General features: G+C 52.7%; 1 protein-coding gene across 8 annotated transcripts in view; it reads right to left on the bottom strand.

The window, feature by feature from the left end:
• Nucleotides 1-10,511: 10,511 nt before the first annotated feature.
• Nucleotides 10,512-20,311, bottom strand: part of SEPTIN9 (septin 9) — a 201,174-nt gene continuing 191,374 nt past the window's right edge. For all 8 annotated transcript variants that reach the window (XM_049861414.1, XM_049861417.1, XM_049861416.1 and 5 more), the window contains 4 exons: nt 19,123-19,218; nt 18,713-18,809; nt 12,769-12,820; nt 10,512-11,715 (listed from right to left, as the gene is read on the bottom strand). In XM_049861414.1, the coding sequence (XP_049717371.1) occupies nt 11,580-11,715; nt 12,769-12,820; nt 18,713-18,809; nt 19,123-19,218 (381 nt within the window). In that variant the 3' untranslated portion in view covers nt 10,512-11,579. The remainder of the gene's footprint in view (nt 11,716-12,768; nt 12,821-18,712; nt 18,810-19,122; nt 19,219-20,311) is intronic.

Below are 20,311 nucleotides of genomic sequence, written 5' to 3'. Positions count from 1 at the left end.
CAAAACATTGAGAATCATGGCCCAGCCAAGCTGACACATGATCCTAACCGTCACACCCATAATCAGGAGAAAAATAGTCAGTAGAAGTATATTCACAGAGGGCCAAGATTTGGGGATTATTTAGGTAAGGACTTTAAAGTAACTATGATACAGATGTTAAGAGATCTAGTGGAAAAGGTAGATAACATGTGAACAGGTAGGAAATTTCAGCAAAGAATGGAAACCATAAAAAGAACCAAATGTCTACTCTAGAGATGAAAACTACAATATCAGAAACGAAGAACATGTTTGGTAGGCTTAGAAACAGACAAGACATAATGGAAGAAAGGATCAGTAAGACTAAAAGGATCTTGAAGACTTGTCCATAAAATTATCCAAACCAAAGCCCAAATTAAAAGAAAAAACAAAACAGCATGTTTAAGAACTGTGGGTCAATATCAAATGGTCTAACATACATGGAATTGGAGTCCAAGAAGGAGAAGAGAGAGAGAGAATAGGGAAGAAGAAATATTTGAAGAGATAATTGCCAAGAGATTGCCAAAGTCAATGAAAGACCAAAACCCAAAAACCAAACCCAGTGACATCGAGTTGATTCTGACTCATAGTGACCCTATAGGACAGAGTAGAACTGCCCCATAGAGTTTCCAAGGAGCAGCTGGAGGATTTGAACTGCCGACCTTTGGTTAGCAGCTGTAGCACTTAACCACCACACCACTAGGGTTTTCCAATGAAAGACATCAACCCACAAATCCAAGGAGCCCAGTGAATGCATAATTCCACCTTCTCATCAGAGCTAATACATGTCCATGTTGTAGTAGGCAAGCCAAGCATCAAAACCCTGCCACTTGCTGTCCTCCAGGATGAAAGATGAAGCCCTAGATGGTGCCTAGATCATATGTTGCTATGCTAGTTCCACATAGACCAAGATAGAACCCCAGGCTCACGAAGCCAAGCCATAGACTGGGCAAAGGCTTGGAAATAGATACACGACTAATAAGTAACTGAGTTTAACCAATTAGATGCCGTGTATCATGCAATATGGAGCTGTGGTGGCAAAGTGGTTAACAGCTCAGCTGCTAACTAAAAGGTCGGCAGTTTGGATCCACCAACTGCCTCTTGGAAACTCTATGGGGCAGTTCTTCTCTGTCCTATAGGGTTGCTATGAGTCAGAATCGACTCGACAGCAACAGGTTTGGTTTTTTGGCTACCATGCAATACAGGAGTCAGTTAGGAGAGAATTGAGTTAGCAGAAGGGGCAGAAGCTGAATTTACATACACACACACATGCACACGCACGTGCACTTACGCACAAGCATGCATGTACCCAAGAGAACAGGGGCCTAACTAAAACAGAGATAAAATTTGAAACTAGTAGTGTACATAAAACATGAGGTAGAGAAGATATACAGCATAGAAGATGAACATTGGTTTTGTGGCAGGGTAGGTGCATCAGCCTGAGCCAGAGAAACTGACTCACCATGGTGGCCAAGGATGGACTGAAAAAGTGGCAGGATAAGTCAGGCTCTGGGGCCATCCTGATTCCTGCTCTGTGAGGCTCAGCTGCAGAGCTGGTCCTGGGAATTCTGTTGCTTCCATCCCCAGCTGTGCTCTCAAAATAAATCCCATCTACATATAAAAAAAAAAATTTTTTTTTTTTTTTTTTAAATCTACTCTAGCTTGGGGGAGGCGCTGTTCCTTCCTTCCACAAAGTCTGGCATCCACGCACATAAGCACATGCACATGTGTGCATCAGAGCACACACACACACGCATACACATACACTCTACAACACGTATGTGTTAACATTTTCTCCCTGTGCTTTTCATAGTTGATAACACATCATGTCAAGATTCTTTAGGGAATAATTTTTCATTCACAACTGTTTGTTGTGAAGCTACTCAGGGTCTACTGCAGTGTGGTAGTTAAGGTTGTGTGTCATGTCAACTTGGCTGAGCCATGATTCTCAGTGCTTTGGCAGTTATGACGTAGTTTGGCAGTTGTATAACGATGTGATCACCTCCATGATCAGATTTGATATAATATCATCACCTCCATGATTTGATCTGCTGTGAGTAGCCAATCAGTGGAAAGAGAGTTTCCTTGGGGGTGTGGCCTTCATCCAATATAGGTGGACATTCTGGCAAGGCTTGCTGGCTTTTGCTCGCTCTGGATCCTGCAGCTGGCCCCTGTCCATCTGACTTCTGGTTCTTGGGACTTGAGCCAGCAGCTAACCTGCCGTCTGAACTTCTGATCTTGGATTTGCCAACACCTGCAGGTACGTGAGTCAGGAGAAGCCACCAACCTGACCCATGGACTTGGGACATTCCAGCCTCTATAACCCTGTAAACCATTTCCTTGATATAAATCTCTCTATAGATGTATTTACACGCTTTACTCGTTTTGCTTCTCTAGAGAACCCAGCCTAAGACACCCAGTGACCCAAGTTCCCAACTCCCAGCAGTTGGTCTCAATCTGTCACAGTCCTGGTTGCTGGAGGTTACACTCCCCCCTGTCTATAGACCAAAGTCAGGTACACACAAGTCCATTTGAAGGTTCACATGAAGGTTCCTATCAAAGCACAGAAACCTCAAAATATGAGAACAGCATCCTCCTGTTCCACCATCCTCTGTGTCCTTCTTTGGGGCCAAATAAAACCTGCTTCATGACCCAAAAGAAATCCCTAGACCCTAGAACCAGCCCAGAAGGCAAGAAGAACAAAAGTATGGAGAGCAAAACTCACTTTTAAAAGCAAACGTTGAGTTTTGAAAAGAGCTGACGCTTTCCAGATTATAGAGCTCTCAAGAGCCAGGAGATATTTACCAAAATAAAGAAGGGAATAACTACCCATAGATGTGAGAGAGTACACAGCCCCATAGCAGAAGCAAGCTCCTTACCTGAAACAGGTGAGGTAGTTGCTATACTTGAGTCCCAGGCGTTTCTGATAAGGATCTGGAAACACCGTGCTACGAATTTCAGGAACAGATTTCTCTGTGGGTCGGTGAGATTTCAGTTATTTTCCAGAACGCCTGGCTTTCCAGCTTCACAGGTTCCCCGTTGCTGGGGAGGTGTAGGTGGTAGGCATAGGAGGTGGCTTGGAAAACAGGAAAATTTGTGCCTGAAGTGTCAGAATTTCCCTGCTGAGTGGTGATGCCATGGGGCTGGGGTTTTAAGAACAGGATTATGGAGTCAGACTATGGATTTTCAAATCCTAGCTGTGTAAAATAACCTCTCTAAGACTCAGTTTCCTCATCTGTAACACAGGAGTGGTAATAGCATAAATGAGGCTTAGTGCAAATGCTAGTTTCTTTATTTACAGACAAGAGCCCAGGACCACACAGGTGCTAGGTCTCATGTCTCACCTCTGTCTGGCTTAAACTGCCCTTCTCTGGGTCCCAGCCCCTTCCTGGCCGCCTCCCCCCCACCACAGCCTCATCCCCTGCCACGCCCTGCCTCTGGTTTCTGCTCCAGAAATAGTGAACCGTTGAGTCTCCCCTGCATAAACTATGCTATACTCACACTGTCCCTCCATTGGAAGCTGCCCTGTCTGCACTGCTCCTGGCAACTTCTAGCTAGCCTTTAGGACTCAGCCCAGCAGTCACTCATTCAGGGGGCCCTCCTCAGCCCTCAGCCCCTGCCCTGACAGTGAGGGTCAGTGCCCTTCTCTAGGGTCCTCCCCTGATGCCTCTGTCATTGCACCTGTCTGGTGCTGGGATGCTCCGGGTATGTCTGTCTGGCCCACTCACCTGGGCATCCCCCCAGGTCAGGACCTTGAAGACCTTGCCTTGCTCCCCACTTGTCTCATCCCCTGCCCTGTGGCCCAGTGTGGTGCTGCTCCATGAGTTGGGGCTCCACACCTATTCTGAATAAATGGGTGGGTTCTTCTGCTCCCACAGCTGCCTAGGGGAGCAGTCACCACACAGGGCCAGCCCTGAGCTCCTCTCAGTCAGGGCCACAGGAAGCATCTCGAAATATGGGCAACCTCCTGCTCTCTGCCCTTCTGCAGCAGGTCCCTGGAGCCCACAGGTCCTCTGCCAAGAGGTACTGAATCCAGCCTGAGTGGGACTGAGCCCAGGACGTTCTGAGGGAAGGTGTCTTAGAGACCCCCAGCCAGATGCTGGGGAGAGGCTGAGATGGAAGCCCCTTGGAGGGCGCATCCCCCAAGCCCGCGTTGTGGGGCCGTGGATGAGACCCAAAGACAGTACCCACCTTGGCTGGTTTCCCCAGGTGCCCAGACCTGTTGGAGACTAGACTGTTGTGATCCATAGGGTTTTATTCATTGATCGATTTTTGGAAGTGGATTGCCAGGCCTTTCTTCCTAGTCCATACCTTTGGAGTCTCTCCCTCGCAGGCCCTCCATGTGGCCATTTCCTTCCAGGGACTTATGTTTCTTCCTTGAACAGACGCTGATGAGGTTATTAATCAGGAAGACAGAAGAGGCCATGGCAGCTATCTGGGTGCCAGGATGGGGTGATGAGATGCAACCTCCTGCGCCTGGTACCTGCAGGGGAGAGGAGGGGGAAGCAGGAGGAGAAGGAGACAGAGGAGGAGAGAGGGAAGAGGATGGGGTGGTGAGCATTGTGGGTAACAGGCAGCCCCTGGCAGTGACACCTTGCCGAGTAATTAGTTTTTAAATTGGGCAGATGGTTCAAGTACCACTGGCCCTGGGCAGCTTTAATTATTTATACTTCTTTTCATTCTGATTGTTTCTAGCCATCCTCTCTGAAAGGGAAGGAAGATGTTTCTTGCTGGGCCTTCAACGGCCAGAGCAGCTGGGCAGGGCTCCTGCTTGGTAGGACCCACCAGGGCAGCCAGGGCAAGTGGCAATGAGGTCTTTCTGCATCTGAGGCTCCAGACGTCCCCTGGAGCCCCTCCTTGCCGTTATTGTTAGGTGCCGTGGAGTGCCCCCGACTCATGGTGACCCCATGCACAGTGGAAAGAAATTCTGCCCGGTCCTGCACCATCCCCATGATTGGTTGGGGATTGGACCATTGCGACCTATAGGGTTTTCATTGACTGATTTTTGGAAATAGATTGCCAGGCCTTTCTTCCTAGTCAGTCTTAGTCTGGAAGCTCTGCTGAAACTGACAGATGGGTGGCGGCTGAGCATGAGGTGCATTGGGCAGGGATTGAACTCGGGTCTGTCTCCAGCATGGAAGGTGAGACTTTACTACTGAGCCCCCACTGCCCCATCCTCTCCCTGCTGCACCGGACGAATATCTGCTGGGGCCCCATGGGGGCATGAGGCAGAGGGTGCAGCTGTTGTGGACACACACCACCCTGGCTCCGTGCTGCCTGGCCCACCCATCAGGGCGGTAGGGATGTGAACAGGGTGATGGATGCAGGACCTGGCGTGGGTGGTTGCTTGCTGCACGGTGGCTCTTGGCTTGGGATGGAATCGATCCTCTCCTCGGCCTGGTCTGTACTCGCTGTTCATACCCTGCCCTGTGCTCTCTGCCCCCTAGCCTCTGGCTCCTGGTGGTTCCTCCAGCTGCCTGTGCTCCCTTCCGGCTGGAAGCCTTCGCACCAAGGAGGCTCTTCCTGATGCTCGCCTCCCCCTGAATGGATTGGGTTCTCCGTTACACGACTGATAGCACCCCGGCTTCCCCATCTGGCACTTACCACAAGGCGAGACACATACTGTATAGCCCACCCGTTCCTTCCTGTCTCCCCTCAACGTCAAGTGATGAGTAAGCCCTGGCCCTCACCCCCACTGTCAGGCAAGACTCCTGAGGCTCCAGCAGCTGCCCTGGGCCCAGGATACTGGCAGAGAGAAGCCCAGGGCTGGTCCTACAGCTCCGCATGGCACAGTGCCCACTGGCAGTAGGGAGTGACCCAGCTGCGCCCGTCTCCTTCCAGCCCCACTTTGGCCTGTGTATGTAATCTACCTGGGTGATCTGGGGTCTGCACTGTGGACCCAAATTCAAAAGACCCCAGGTTGAATTCTAGAGCACTTGAATTCTAGATTGCAAGTAAGATTATTTGGTGTCATGACCCTGCCGAACTCCACGAGACCTTCATGTGGGTAAGACACTGTGGGTGTCTGACTCTGCAAGACCTTAAAAAAGGGTGTCATGGAGGCCTAGTGGCGCTGTGGTTAACAGATCAGCTGCTAACCAAAAGGTCAGCAGTTTGAATTCACTGGGTGCTCCTTGGAAACCCTAAGGAATCAACTCGACGGCATTCAGTTTGGTTTTTCTTTTTTTGGTTTGCCCATCCACAAGCCCAAAGCCAGAGACCAGAGAGGAGGGACGGGGAGAGAGACAGGAGGGAAACCAGCCCAGGAGAAAGGCTCAATGGCAGGAACCTCTTCTATCTCTTGATCTATAAGACATTCTCCCACCTGTGACTTCTTAGCAATTTCTAGTTGCTTCTTGTTGTGTCTAAGCAAGTTCGCCCAGCACCAGCCACCTTTCTCACCTTCAAGGAGGGACAGGGATGGCCCAGCCGGTCACTAGGCAGGTACCCACGAGGCTTCTGGTGGTAGCCGTGTTGACGAGGGCAAAAACTTAGATGTCATCATTCTAGTAAATGAGATATGCTTGCCTGAGGACAGCAATTAAAACCATGTTTTCCCACCAAGCCTTAATGACGTGGAAAAGTTATCCCTGACGGTATGTGACAATGTAGGTCCCATCACTGTGTGTACTGTAGGAGTGTCGTTGTAGAAAAAACAAACCATAACAAAAGTTAGTAACCGCGGTCCCAGGTTTTCTTAATCCCCACACATTTGCAGACTGGTGATATTACCTTGTTTGTTGCTGTTGGGGTTGTAGCCGTTAGTCTTTCTCTATTTCTCTGTGATCAGCAGGTGTGGCTTGCATTACCAAGAAAAAACCAGATCAGTTTATTTTCAGAAAACGGTGAAGGCCCATGGGGGCGTGGAGCAGGTTGAGAGTCTCCAGACTGGAAGCCACATAAGCCCACAGCCCCTGGTGCCCTCCCAGAGGGACCTGTGGCTTTTTGCTCCTCACAAGTGATGTTTTAATCCCACTGACCCAGGTGCTCAAGTTAGGCCAGTGCCCCTACAGCTGGCTGTGCTCTTCCAGGCACCCCCACCAGCTACACATCTGGATGAGGTTCCTGCTCCAACTCAGAAAACTGCACTCAGTCCCTGGCCAGTGATTCCTACCACCCAGGGGACTGGGCTGGACCCACCCCTTGGGGAAGCCTCTCCCTCCCTCCTTCCACAGAGGCAGGGTATGGGGGCAGGGAAGGGAGGGGTTTGCTTGGCTCAACCTTAAATGGGGAGCCCACCTGGAGAAGGCAGCCTCACCTCAGCTCCCTTCTGGAGCAGGAAGGGGCTGGACACCTGCTGGGGGTAAGTGTGAAACATTCTAGAACCCCAGGTGCCCTGAGAGGTGGGGCTGAGGCTTCAAGGCAGGGTAGGTGGTCCCCGAGACCTCACCTGTCTCCACAGGTACGAACACTGGGTCTAGTCTAAAACACTGAACATCTCCATGTCCTGCACCTTCCTCACTGCCCAGCCTCCTAGGCAGCCTCCAGTCACCCCAAAACCAAACCAAACGGGATGCAAAGCAAGGCGCAGGGGCCCCTTTACCCCGCTAGGAAAACGATCAGCCCACCGCACAGGAGGGAGAATGGGGCCCATGCCCCCCGGTTGGCGCCAGGTGGGCGGTTACAGGAGCTTTCACTTTCTTTGTGGTGTATTTGTTTTCTGGAATTTTCCATATTCTCTCCATTGTGCATGCTGCTTTTGTAGTCAGAAAATAATGTTTAAAAATGGGGGGGATCCAGAAAGATGCAGAAGGAGCCCCCAGAATGGCCTCAGGTGGCTCATCTGGTCACTGGGCTTCCTCCCGCGAGCCCAGCGGATCCCACCACTGTGGACCCTCACCCTGGCCCAGAGCTTCAGGAGTTGGGTCTGGGAAGGCCTGGAGGCTGCCCTTTTTTCTGCTATTTTTCTGGCTTCACGCCCTATGGCCAAGAGCAGGGAAGGAGATGGGGCTGGAAGACTCCCTTCTCTGCAGCCCCCTGGGGACTTTCATCAGCTCCAGCAGGTGCTCCAGGGCCAGCCCCACACTGCGCCTGCTGGGGCCTTCTGGCTCTTCCTAGGCCCCTCCAGAGCTTGGTGACAGCCTGGCCTCCCTGAGGAGCCCCTTGGGCTGCACGGGCCTGGGTCCAACACTTGGAGAGGGGAGAAGGCTCAGGGTGGTGGGAGGCCCTACAAGGTGCCCAGCTCTTCAGGTCAGCCAGGGCTTTCTTGGCTGTAGCACCGACCTCCCACATTCACGGGACCCCTCATTTAGGGCAACCCAGCCTGCTGGTCACCCTGGTTCTACAGCAGAGGACTTGCTCGGTTAGGGACGGAGGCGGCCCCAACACTGTGCTTTATTTCTTGAAGTTGCCCTTGCGTGGGAGGTGCAGGTGGGCTAGCCAGGTAATGATGGCCCAGGGGTGCTAGGTGTTACAGCGGCGGGGGGGGGGTTAGTGAGGCCCCACGTGGAGCGCAGGTAGAAGCCTAGGGTCTGAGAGAAGACCAGTACTTGGACAGGCCGAGTTTATTAAGTTTAAGGTAACTTGTTAAGGCAGCCCCAGTCCAATAGTGGCGGACGGGTGGGGGAGGAGCCCTCTGAACACAGCAAAGGACTTCCAGACTGGAATCTCCTGCACCCCACTTCCCAGGGTGGGATGCAACGAAAATCAAGCTCAGAAAGCCAAACCTCTTGAATTCTAGGCCACTGGAGGTCAGGTTCTCTCTGATCAAATTAAGTTGATATGCAATTGCTGTCAAGTGCTGACAATTTCGGAGGTCAACCTTTAACCAGTTGTCCTGTTCAACCTAACAGATCAAAAAAACAAAACTACACTAACTCGAAGCAGCTCACAGCACCTCCCAGTGGAAACTCTTCATAACATCCCTTTCCAGAATACATGGTGGAAGATTTGCTCTTGGTTTTCCAATCCTCTCCACGAACGACTGCCTCCGAAGTTTCTGAAACCTCAAGTAGATTAAACAGTTCCCCTGTGATCACACCTATGTTACCTTTAAACAAACAAACAAAAAAACAAACCTGCTGCTGTGAGTTGATTCTGACTCACGGCAACTCCACGTGTCACAAAGCAGGACGGTGCTCCGTGGGGTTTCCTTGGATGTGGTCTTTATGGAAGCAGATCGCCAGCCCTTTCTTCTGCCGTACCACTGGGTGGGTTTGAGCTGCCCATCTTTAGGTCAGTAGCTGAGTGTAAACCATCTGCGCCTCCCAGGGGACTCTTAAATTATTTCCACGCTTAGCAAATCCTGTTGAGGACCTGCTCTGGGATCTCAAATTCCCACAAACTTCTTCTTTTTTTTTTTTTTTTTGCATTCTTGGAGCTTGAATTCAGCATCAAACCTGGCCTGACCTCTCCTTGTCTGACCCTCTTGTCCACCCACAACTGACCAAGCCCATCCTCAGACCAGAAGGAGGACTGCATTTCCGCAATCAGAACGGAGAAGAAATTCCCACTCGGGAGCCTTCTGGATTTGCGTTTGAAACATTTATTTCAGGAAATACATTTTCAACACTTTGTTATTTATACAAAAAGAGACTAATTTCTCAGGAGGCACATAGCAAAAGGCCATTGTGGAAAAGATCGCGATGAAACGAACATTCTTTCAAAGTCTGATTACAAGGAAGAAAAGTTTAGCCATTCCCTCGCTAGGCTGGGGTGCCGTGACACTGCAATGCCCCAGCACTGAGCCAGGCTCATGTTCCCCCAGCAAGGAAGGCTGACCCAAGCCCTGGGCCCTGGAAATGGACATTTCCTTCAAAATCACGGTGGTTTTGGCAAAAACATGGCAAGACAGCAAGTAAACTGTTTCCCTAAAAAGTTTGGTAAGGAGACTTACCGCTCTAGGTGGGAGCAAAAATTAAATGCAGATGACATTCGTGTGCACGTGCACACAACCTGTACCCCCCAGGCCCATCTGCACCCCGTTTCTTCACTGGCGGGGAGCAGCAAGCCTGGGGTCTGCAGACACAGCTTGTACCACGTGTCTGATCTCATCAGGCCAGGCCAGGCCCCTTAACCTCCCAGGTCTCAGGAACAGGATCCAGGAAGGGAGCAATTTGGGTTGCCCTTCTGGTCCCCTGGCAAGGACAGAGGGTGAGGGAGCTGTGCTACCCCAGGTCTAGCTCTGAAGCCTTGCCGCGGGCCACACACACTGACTCCCAGCCTCCCTTGTCTCACCCTCACTGGCTCTGAGGTGTAGGAGACCCAGGCACATTTGGGGCAACAAAAGGTCTTCCAGGTTTGCCTGGCCTCCTGCCTCCCCGGGTCTCACAGGCGGCAAGGCTGAGGCAGGAGGGACCAGTGTGTATCCTGGGCATTCATTTAACTAGGACATCTTGAGCCAAAAAAAAAAAAAAAAAAAAACCAGTTGCCGTTGAGTCCCGTTCATGGCGACCCTATATGTGTCAGAGGTCTGTGCTCTGTAGGGTTTTCAGTGGCTGAGTTTTGGAAGCAGATTGCCCGGGCTTTCTTCTGAGGTGCTTCTGAGTAAACTTGAACCTCCAACTTTTCAGTTAGCAGCCATGTGCTTAATTGTTTGTGCCACCCAGGGACTTCATCTTGGGTCAATCCAGAAAGTAAACAGACACACACACACACAGACGTACTTCCCCACTTACGAGAGGCAGGTCTAGGACCAACGCAGCTCAGCCCACCTTGCCCGTCCTGTCCCTACTGCACCTCCCTCCTTACAGCACCTGCCACGTTCCCCCCTCAGCTCCTGACCACATTCACTTGCTGAACCTTCCCAAAAATCGGGGTGGGGGGACGTTTTTTCCTTCCTTTCAATCACAAAAAAATCCCAGCAGCTCAGCCACACCTAAGGTCTCATCAGAGGTAGGGGAGAGGGGAGAACGACCGGGAGATGAAGACACACCTCCCTCTCTCCAGCCGGACCCAGGTCCTGCCTGAGGGGACAAGGGACAGTCAGCTGAGGTGGTGCTGGCTCATTGGATGGAAGTTAAAGGCACTTTCTGCTCCAGGACAGGCTTGTGGGCAGTAGCCACGGTGGCAGCAAACCAGCCTCCTGCGTCTAAGCAACCGGCAACTTTCACTTCATGGAATTAACTACTCCCCCTAGGAGAAGGGTCGGGTGGGGGCTCTGAGTGACCGTGGTCTCACCCAGGTCAAACAGGGAGGTGGGGGCAGGGGAACGTGCGGCCCAATGCAGGAACCCGGGGTACCCCCACACATGAAGGGGGCCCCCGCCCAGGCTGCCTGGCAGAGAGGTCCACCTGGTCAGCACAGGCAGGAGACTGGCTCTTCCAGCCCCTCAGGGCTGGGCCTGGGGTCAGCGGGTCCTCTCCACCTTCCTCTGGCTATAACCCAGCCTGCCAGGAGAGGCCAGAGGCCCGGTCCCCCAGCCGAGGCCCCACCCACCACAGCCCCAGTCTGTGGGCTAAGAATTAACACACGCAAGATGAGACATGTGATCTTGTTACTGGGCAGCGTGTATGGGGCAGAGGACCATGACACATGGAGAAAATTTTATAAAATAAAATGGGGCAAGTGGGCGGGCCTGGGGGACGGAAGAGACTTGGGGGCAGGGTCCGGGGGCAGGCAGGTGTCTATATTTCTTGGGCTTCCGGCTCCTTCTCCTCGACGCCGTTGGACATGACGCTGTTGCCCTCGTTGAGGCGTTTCACCCGGTAGGCTTCGAAGTGGATGCTGCTGGTGATATCCTTGATGTTCTGCATGTGTGTCCTGGGGGACAAGGTGCCAGTGGGCTGGGCTGCGGGGCGTGGCCAGGGGCCTCTCTCCACCCCAGCCCCTGCAGAGTCCCCCAGCACTGTGTTAGATCAGGCCTGGGCATGGGGGGCCATCCTCCTGGTGACTCCAGGCTCTCCCGGGACACAGGGATTCTACTGTACACGCCTTCCTTTTCTCTGGGTCAGGCTCTTGGCTAGTCCACAGCCTGGTGGGAGGCTGAGCTAGGTGGGTGCTGCTGCTGTTGAACAGCCTCCAGGGGAGGGCCAGTGCGTCCAGCAGTGGTCAGGGCTGGAGTGTCTCTGCTCCAGTCTGAAAGGGCCAGGCTGGCACCCGGGTGCTGGCAGGTATGAGGCAGGGGGTGGCCACCAGCCCTTAGGCTCAGGCTCCTTTGTGGCTCCAGGATGAATTTGGAAGGGTGGCCACGAGGGTCTGAGGTGGGGGTTCCTTCCTCAGCCAGGAAGCCCCTGGAAGCCCCCCATCTGGATTCTCCCACCCCCTCTTGGCTTTATCCCAAGCTTCCACCTACCTGTAGGCTGGGGAACAAGCTGGAGTTCCCTGGGGCCTATGCAGGAGCCCCCCTCCTCCCTGGCTCCCTCCATCCACCAGTGCAGGCCCAGGGTTGCTGCTCCCAGGACCCCCACCTGGCTCCCTTGAGGGACAGGTTTACCTGGCTGTGCTCAAGGGAAGCCAAGAAGCCCTAGCCAGGCCCAGAGGGTGGGGGTCTGAGCATGCTGGGATGGGGAACCCGACCAGGGCCTGCATACGAGACTCCTCAGGGCTTCCATAACCCCCAGGGAACCTGGTGGGCCATGGTGGACCAGAACCAGGTCCTCCCATCCAGGTGACCTCATGGGGTTAAAAAGGTTTTTGCTTCTTCTTCCTTCAGTTCCAAAAGGGTGTTTTAGAAAACAAGCTTCTGAGGACTTCCAGGGTAGGGCAGGCTGCTGTGGCCCTGGACCTTCCACTGCCCACACCCCTGACTTAGTCCCCTCGGGGCCTTCAGGGGGCAAAGGCCACCCACCCCACTACAGGCGCCAGCCCTCTCACCTGATGAGGAGGTCTCGCAGGTAGGCAAATTCACAATGTGTGGTATTCTCAACTGAGGAGGGAGACAGGGGCATTAGCATCCCAGCAGACAGGCCCCTCCCTGACTCTCCCCTCCCCCATGCTGAGCATGTACCCAGGGGTCGCGCAAGAGGAAGGAGTCTGTGAGCCGTGAACCGGGTACCTCACAGGCATGGGTGACGGGTACCTCACAGGCATGGGTGACGGTGGCCTGGCTCCTGGTCTCAGGAAGGTTCTGGTCTAGTGGGAGGTGGGACAATAACCAGGCCAAGACAACAGTGGGGAAAGAGCCACACGAAGGAAAGCCGGGGGGGGGGGGCACACCTCCACTGGGGTGATGGGGAGGGGGGCTCTGGCAGAGCAGGATGTACTGGTGGACACTGGGGGCAGGATGTCCCAGCAGACACCAGGGGTGGGATGCTGGGGCAGAATGAGACAAGAACCAGAGAAAGCTGGGGCAATTCAAGAAAATCTACAACCTGGAGAGTTACCCCCATATACACACCTCCCTGACAGTCCCCGCCCACCACACACGTGGCTCAGGGCACACGTGTACACACATGTAGCTCTCCTGCGGCAGGTTCCCATTTCCACAAAGCTCAAGGACAAGCAAAGCTCTGTTGCTTAGGGAGACAGGTATGTTATAAACCAACAAAGAGCCCGGAGGGATGAGAAACACAAGCTTCAGGACAGCGGTTACTCTAGGGGTGAGGGGTACAGGAGGACGCAGGAGGGAGGCGCCCACCGGTAGCATTTGGGGGCTGCGCCAGTGATGGCTTCAAAGTGGTGGCTTTATTGCTATATTTCATAACTTACACACACACATTGCCTTGTGTGCCTCAATTACTACAGGACATTTTTTAGGGAGGGGCGAGTGGCATCACCTGGGCTGTGGGGGCTGGGCACTAGTTTAATAGAGAAGTGGAAGGAAAAGGTGTGATTGCTACCTGAGCCAGGTGCTTTCTGTGCAAGATTTAACTCAATCGCCATGCCCTACAAGGCATGTCCCATTGTTCCTCTTTTGTCCTCTTAGGAAGACGGGACTCGGAGACCTATCCAATTCCCCAGCTTGCAAAGCCAGAAGCAGGATTCGAACTCCAACTGGCTCCACAGTCCAGGCGGCCTCCATTACAGAAAAAGGTGGCTTTTCTCAAAGTCCATGGGTCTGATTTTTGTTCCACAAGCTGGCGGACAGGGGAGAGGCTGGTACAGGGGTGTAAGGATCCAAGCTCTCGCAGCCACAGCAAGCCTGCAATTGCTCTGGATTTTATTTGTCTCCTGCTCCTGAGCCAGCCCCCACCCACTATCGACTCCCACCACCTCATTTTTATCTAACTTGGAGAGAGCTGGGGGAAAGAGTACAGCCCTGAAGCTGGGGTTTGAGTGTGTGGTCACTGCTTCCTTCCTTGGGCAAATTATTCTGGCCTCTCCGACCCTCAGTTTCCTCATCTGTAAAATGGGGATAATAACGTTACCCACCTCACAGGGGCATGAGAGGATTAAATGAGACAACTGTGATTTGCCACCCCCCACCTTCCTGCTGAAGACATTTCAGGTGGTTTCCAAGGGTGTGTGAAATACCTCTAGATGGGGAGACTCAGAGAAAAAAGAGAAGGAAGAGAGAGAATGGGGTGAGGGGGGCAAGAACCCAGCACAACCACTTAATAACATGCTTGCCAGGGAGCAAAAAAGAAAACAAAAACCAAACCCATTGCCATTGAGTCAATTCCCTCATAACCACTGTATAGGACAGAGTAGAACTGCCCCATAGGGTTTCCAAGGCCATAATCTTCACGGAAGGAGACTGCCACATTTTTCTCCTGCACAGTGGTTGATGGGTTCGAACCATCAACCTTTTGGTTAGCAGCCGAGCACTTAATTGTTGCATGACCAAGCCCAAGCCCATTGCCGTCAAGTCGATTCTGACTCACACCAACCCTATAGGACTGACAAGAACTGCCCCATAGTTTCCAAGGAGTGCCTGGTAGATTCCAACTGCTGACCTTTTGGTTAGCAGCTGTAGCTCTTAACCACTATGCCACCAGGGTTTCCAGGGCCCCTTAGGGGAGCACAAAAACCAAACCAAAACCTGGTGCCATCGAGTCGATTTCGACTCATAGCGACCTTATAGGACAGAGGAGAACTGCCCCCTAGGGTTTCCAAGGAGCAGCTAGTGGGTTCGAACTGCCAATCTTTTGGTTAGAAGCTGAGCTTATAACCACTGTGTGAACAGGGTTCCTTAAAAAAAAAAAAAAAAAAGAGCTGCCAATCTTTTGGTTAGAAGCTGAGCTTATAACCACTGTGTGAACAGGGTTCCTTAAAAAAAAAAAAAAAAAAAAAAAAATTTTTTTTTTTTTTTTTTTTTTTTAAGGGTACCTAAAGTGGCTGTTAACTCATGAGGCTCCAAGAGGAAGGCAAGTCAAGCTTTCTGGGGAAGCTCAACTCTGCCTGGAGCTAAGTTCAGGCTGACATGTCCCCGCAAAACAGAACAAAAAAAACCAAACCATTGCCATGGAGTTGACTCCAACTTACAGCAACCATATAGGACAGAGTAGAACTGCCCCACAGGGTGTCCAAGGCTATCAATCTTTACAGAAGCAGATTGCCACATCTTCCTTTCGTGGAGCAGTTGGTGGGTTTGAACTGTCCACCTATCAGTTAACAGCTGAGTGCTTTAACCACTGTGCCACTAGGGCTCCTTGACATGTCCACCAGGGTCCCCATAAAAGGCTGCTGGGGTGTAGGAACCACCACCTCGCAGGTGCCCTTACAAGTTCCATGGGGCCTCAAAACAACACACAAGGCAGTGAGGCTGCAGAGACAGTAAAAAGGATCAAAAAGCAGCTTTGTTCATTTCCCTGTCTCCCTTCTCACTGGCTGCCTGCGATGTCTGGAGTTCGCCACCTAGGGGCAGCAGAGACATGTCCATTATGGGTTGCCCTCCTCTCCCGGTCCCCACCAGCCTATTCTTACCACAAACTTCTCCATCCTCCAAACATACCTTTCACAAAAAGGTTCCAAAACAGAAAGAGTTCTTTGGGCAGAGGGGAACAGAGGAAATGGAAGAAGAGGGGCCAAAAAAAACCCAGTTGCTATCGAGTCAACCCCAACTCATGGCGACCTCATGTGTGTCAGAGTAGAACTGCTCCATGGGGTTTTCAAGGTTGTGACCTTTTGGAAGGAGATCTCCAGGCCTTTCTCAAAGGCATCTCTGGGTGGACTTGAACCGCCAACCTTTTGGTTAGCAGCTGAGTGCATTAACCATTGGGACCAGCGATGAGCCCAATGGACTGGATTGGTCAGTGAGGCTAACAGCCCCTAAAGAGATACTTCTAGGACCAAGACCCCTGCCAAGGGGACAGTGAGGCAGGAAGGCAGAACCAGAGGGAGCAGCCGACACTGGAAAACCCCCAGATGAGGCCGCACCCAGGCCACCAGCCCCGCAGTGGTGGGAGGGCAGGGAGAGGCACCTGCCTCTTGCCGGCATGAGAGGGCCTGGGCCAGCAGGCAGGGAGATTCAGGGCCCACGAGAAAGGTCAGCATGGCAATCCTCCCCTCCTCCCGAGAGGCTGGGGCTTGGGGAATGAATTCCCTACTTGGGAATCCAGTGCAGGGCTAGGCACATACATTCTAGAGTATTCTGGTGCCTGGCTGGGCCACCTGCTTCTCTGGACCTCCTTTCTGTACAGGGTGGGTACTGCTACCTCTGCTACAGGGAGCTTTCAGGATGACAGGAGGTGAGGCGTGTGGAATGTGCTGGTGTGTCCTGAGGGCTCAGTACGTGGTGGTTTTCCTTATGACCAGTTTCTCGGAGGAATTTCTCCCCCCAAAGCCCTCGATAGCCTTTGTCATGTGTTCTTATTTTACTAAAGTCTTGACACGTTGTACCTACTTTATGGATGGTGACACTGAGGCTCTAGGGGAGTAAGGGGCTTGCTTGAGCTCACAGAGCTGGGGTGGGGGTGGGGGAGGAGGCAGGGCCTCCCACCGCCACTTGTCTGCCCCAGACTCACCCTTGCCGTGACTTTCTGCTTCCTTCTCCCCTGGCCTTTCAGCCACCCACTCTCAAGGAACAAAGTGGCCCATCCTGCTTTCCCTCCTCCATGCTAAAGAGAAGCAGCCCTGGTGGTACAGAGGTTAAGTGCTCGGCCACTAACCAAAAGGTTGGCGGTTTGAACGCACCAGCCAGTCCACGGGAGAAAGATGTGGCAGTCTGCTGCCCTAAGGGCTACACCCTTAGAAACACTTTTGGGCAGTTCTACTCTGTCCTACAGGGTAGCTAGAGTCTGAATTGACTTGAGGGCTAAGAGTTCTTTGTGGTTATTGTTGTTTACACAAAAGAGCGGGGAGGAACAGAGAGAGGAAGTGAACAGACATGCTCAGGTCCATTCCACTTGGGGTGTTACTGTCAGTAGAGGGTTGAACAAAAAGACATGTCCACAGCCTCCCCCCAGTACCTGTGCCTGGGACCTTGTTTGGGAAAATGGCCTTTGCAGATGAGATCATCCTTAAATCCAATTATGTTGTTGTGTGCAAAGTAGCTTTTTGGCACAAAGCAACCCTATGTGACAGGGTAGAACTGCCCCATAGGATTTTCTAGGCTCTATTTTTTTTTTTTTTTAATCTTTATGGGAGCAAATTGCCAGGTCTTTCTCCTGAGGAGCCACCAGATGGGTAGAAGCCACCAATCTTTCTGTTAGCAGCTGAGCGCTTAACCGTTGTGCCAGCAGAGATCCTTAAATCCAATTATGCCAAAAAAACCAAACCTGTTGCCGTGGAGTCGATTGAGACTCATAGCAACCCTACAACACAGAGTACAACAATCCCATAGAGTTTCCAAGGAGTGGCTGGTGGATTTGTACTGCTGACCTTTTGGTTAGCAGCCGTAGTTGCTATGTAGCTCTCAACCACTGCACCAGCAGGGCTCCAAACCCAATTATAGATGTCCTTATAAGAGGGGGAACACGGAGGGGATGGACATGTGGAGCTGAAGGCAGAGACTGGAGCGATGCAGCCACAAGCCAAGGACTGCTGGCAGCCACCAGAAGCTGGGAGAGAGGCAGGGAACAGATCCCCCCCAGAGCCTCTCGAGGGAACCAGCCCTGCTGACACCTTGATTTCTGGGCTTCTGGCCTCCAGAACTGCGAGAGAGTAAGTTTTTCTTCTTTTAAGCCACCCAGTAGTGGTAATTCATTACAGAAGCCAAGATGCTAACACACCGTCCAATCCCTAAAGTATAGGGGCACCAGGAACTTCTCGGGGGGAGGGCTGCCCGGTTCTAGAGCTGGATAGAGCTGTAAGCCGCATTTCTAGCTCAGAGAGCCTAGGTGAATGAGGGCCCTGTCCTGGCTCTCCTTCCTCAGCATTTCCCTGCCCATGGGAGACCACCTCCCTGGTTGCTAGGGCAGTGCAACAAGATGGGGGTGCCCCAAGATTGGACTTATTGAGTTCGGAGGAATCCCTGACACTATTGCCCTGACTTACTCTTCAAACCTGGAAATGAAACTATCTCCGGAAGTCATCTTTAAACTAAGCAACAGGTTAACGTAAAGAGTAAAGATTGTTACCATTGAGTATTGACCTCTTTTAAAAAACCACCTATATAAGACCAAATGGACAACAGCTATTCTAAAGCATAAATAAGGAGGTTGGGGGCAGGGAGTTGAAGCCAGTGGGAGTGAAATAACAAGAACGCTGACACAATGGGAAGAATCCACCAATGTCACTGATCAGTATGTCTAGACCGTGCTGAGTGGGAGTGGCTTTTGCTGTGTATATTTTTACCAAAAATAAAATAGAATATTACTATATAGAAAAGGAAGATGGTGCCCCGAGAGCAGCCGAAGGGCCTGGCATGTGCTCCCAGACAGCAGGTGCAATCCCAGGTGTGTGATTCCCTGTGTGGCCCATGAGCCAGCCCGAGTACCTTCGATGGTGCCCCACTTGGTCTTCCTCCCCAGGATCCTCTTCCCGTTGACCTGGTACTCGTGGTCACTGCCCACCACAGCAAATGGAATCATCTCCTGGGAAGGGGCAGAGCGTGGGTCACTCAACACGGAAAGGCCAGTCCATTCCCCGGGGCTCCTGGGGGCAGCTCTAGCCTGGGGCCCCAGAACTGAGGTCTGGAAGCCAGGGGCCCTGGAAAGAGAGGGGTGGGTGGACACCTGGGCTGTGTCCCACCCCAGCCAGAGGACAGGCTCCTGGCCCAAGGCCATCTCCTCTGCCTCCCCCAAGCAGCTGACCTGGACGGGGCAGGAGGACCCTCCCCCACGCATCCCCCAACAGGAACGGGGTCATGAGGTGCCCGGGGAGTGGGACCCTGCCTGAGGCACTCACACGGAACTTCTCATTCACCAGCCGGTCCTCTGAATCCTCATCGAACTCCTTCTGGGGGTACACATCAATGCCGTTCGATAGCAGGTCCGCTGTGATCTGGGGGGCGGGAAGGGGCGATGGGGGCACCACCCTTGTAGTCAGGTCACCACCCACCAGGCATCCTCCCATCACCAAGGCCACCATGCTGTGTGCTGCCCCAGACTACGGGCCGGTGACCCCGATAATCCCCACTTCCCGTGCTCCCTGAGGTGAGCTCAGGAGGCTGGAAGCTGCTGGCCAAGGAGTCGTTGCAGCTCTGGGGGCCCTGGTCATCGTCCCAAGGGCCCCCTTGTTCTGCCTCTCTAGCTCATCCCAACCCCCAGAAACTCCACTGAGAAAGGCTTTCACATTTCAGTTCCCCGAGGGCCCACATAGTGCCCCCCGGGCCAGCGTGCACCAGCCTGCGTTAAACCAGCACCGCCTTTTTCAGGGACAGCTGCACCCCAACTTGGGTGATGTCCAAGGCAGAACGTCCCCATGAGGAGACATCATTACTGCCCCTTGAGTGGTGCAAACAGTGAATGTGCTCAGCTGCTAACTGCAAGGCTGGAGGTTCTAGTCCACCCAGAGGCACCTCAGAAGAAAGGCCTGGCAATCTACTTCTGAAAAATCAGCCACTGGAAACCCTGTGGAGCACAGTTCTACTGACACACGTGGGGTTGCCATAAGTCAGAGTCGACTCAACGGCAGATGGTTCTAGGACAGCTTCTGGAACTTGCTGGGTTCTCTTTCTCCAGCAAATACAGACTTCAAGGTGAACCGCCCTTCCCTAAGCATGCTGGGAAGACCCCTGACATCTGGCTTGGGGACAAAGGGTTGGCAGGACCTATGGCGCTTTCAGAATGAGATTTGAAGGTCGCCCCCCCCCAAGGCAGAGGCTCCAGAGAGCCCAGGCACCTGAGTTTTTAAGGTTCCCTAGGGGTTCTGACATGTACCCCATTAGGAAGAACCAACCCAGGGCTTACCCTCCTGCCCTGGCACCCCCTCCCCAGCCAGCAGTGGCCTCTGGGTCATGGGAGAGAAGGAGGCAGCCACTTGTTCCCCAAGGCGGGGACGTCTCTGTGCATTCGCCCTTCTACCTGATGAAAACCAAGCATTTCTAATGAAAACCTGTGGGGGACGGGCCCTTCGTCCACTCTGGTCCTGGGAG

Source organism: Elephas maximus, chromosome 19, assembly GCF_024166365.1.
Source record: "Elephas maximus indicus isolate mEleMax1 chromosome 19, mEleMax1 primary haplotype, whole genome shotgun sequence".
NCBI classification, from domain to species: Eukaryota; Metazoa; Chordata; class Mammalia; order Proboscidea; family Elephantidae; genus Elephas; species Elephas maximus.
Note: the sequence above shows the minus strand (reverse complement) of the source record. Positions and strands in the feature narration are given on the sequence as shown.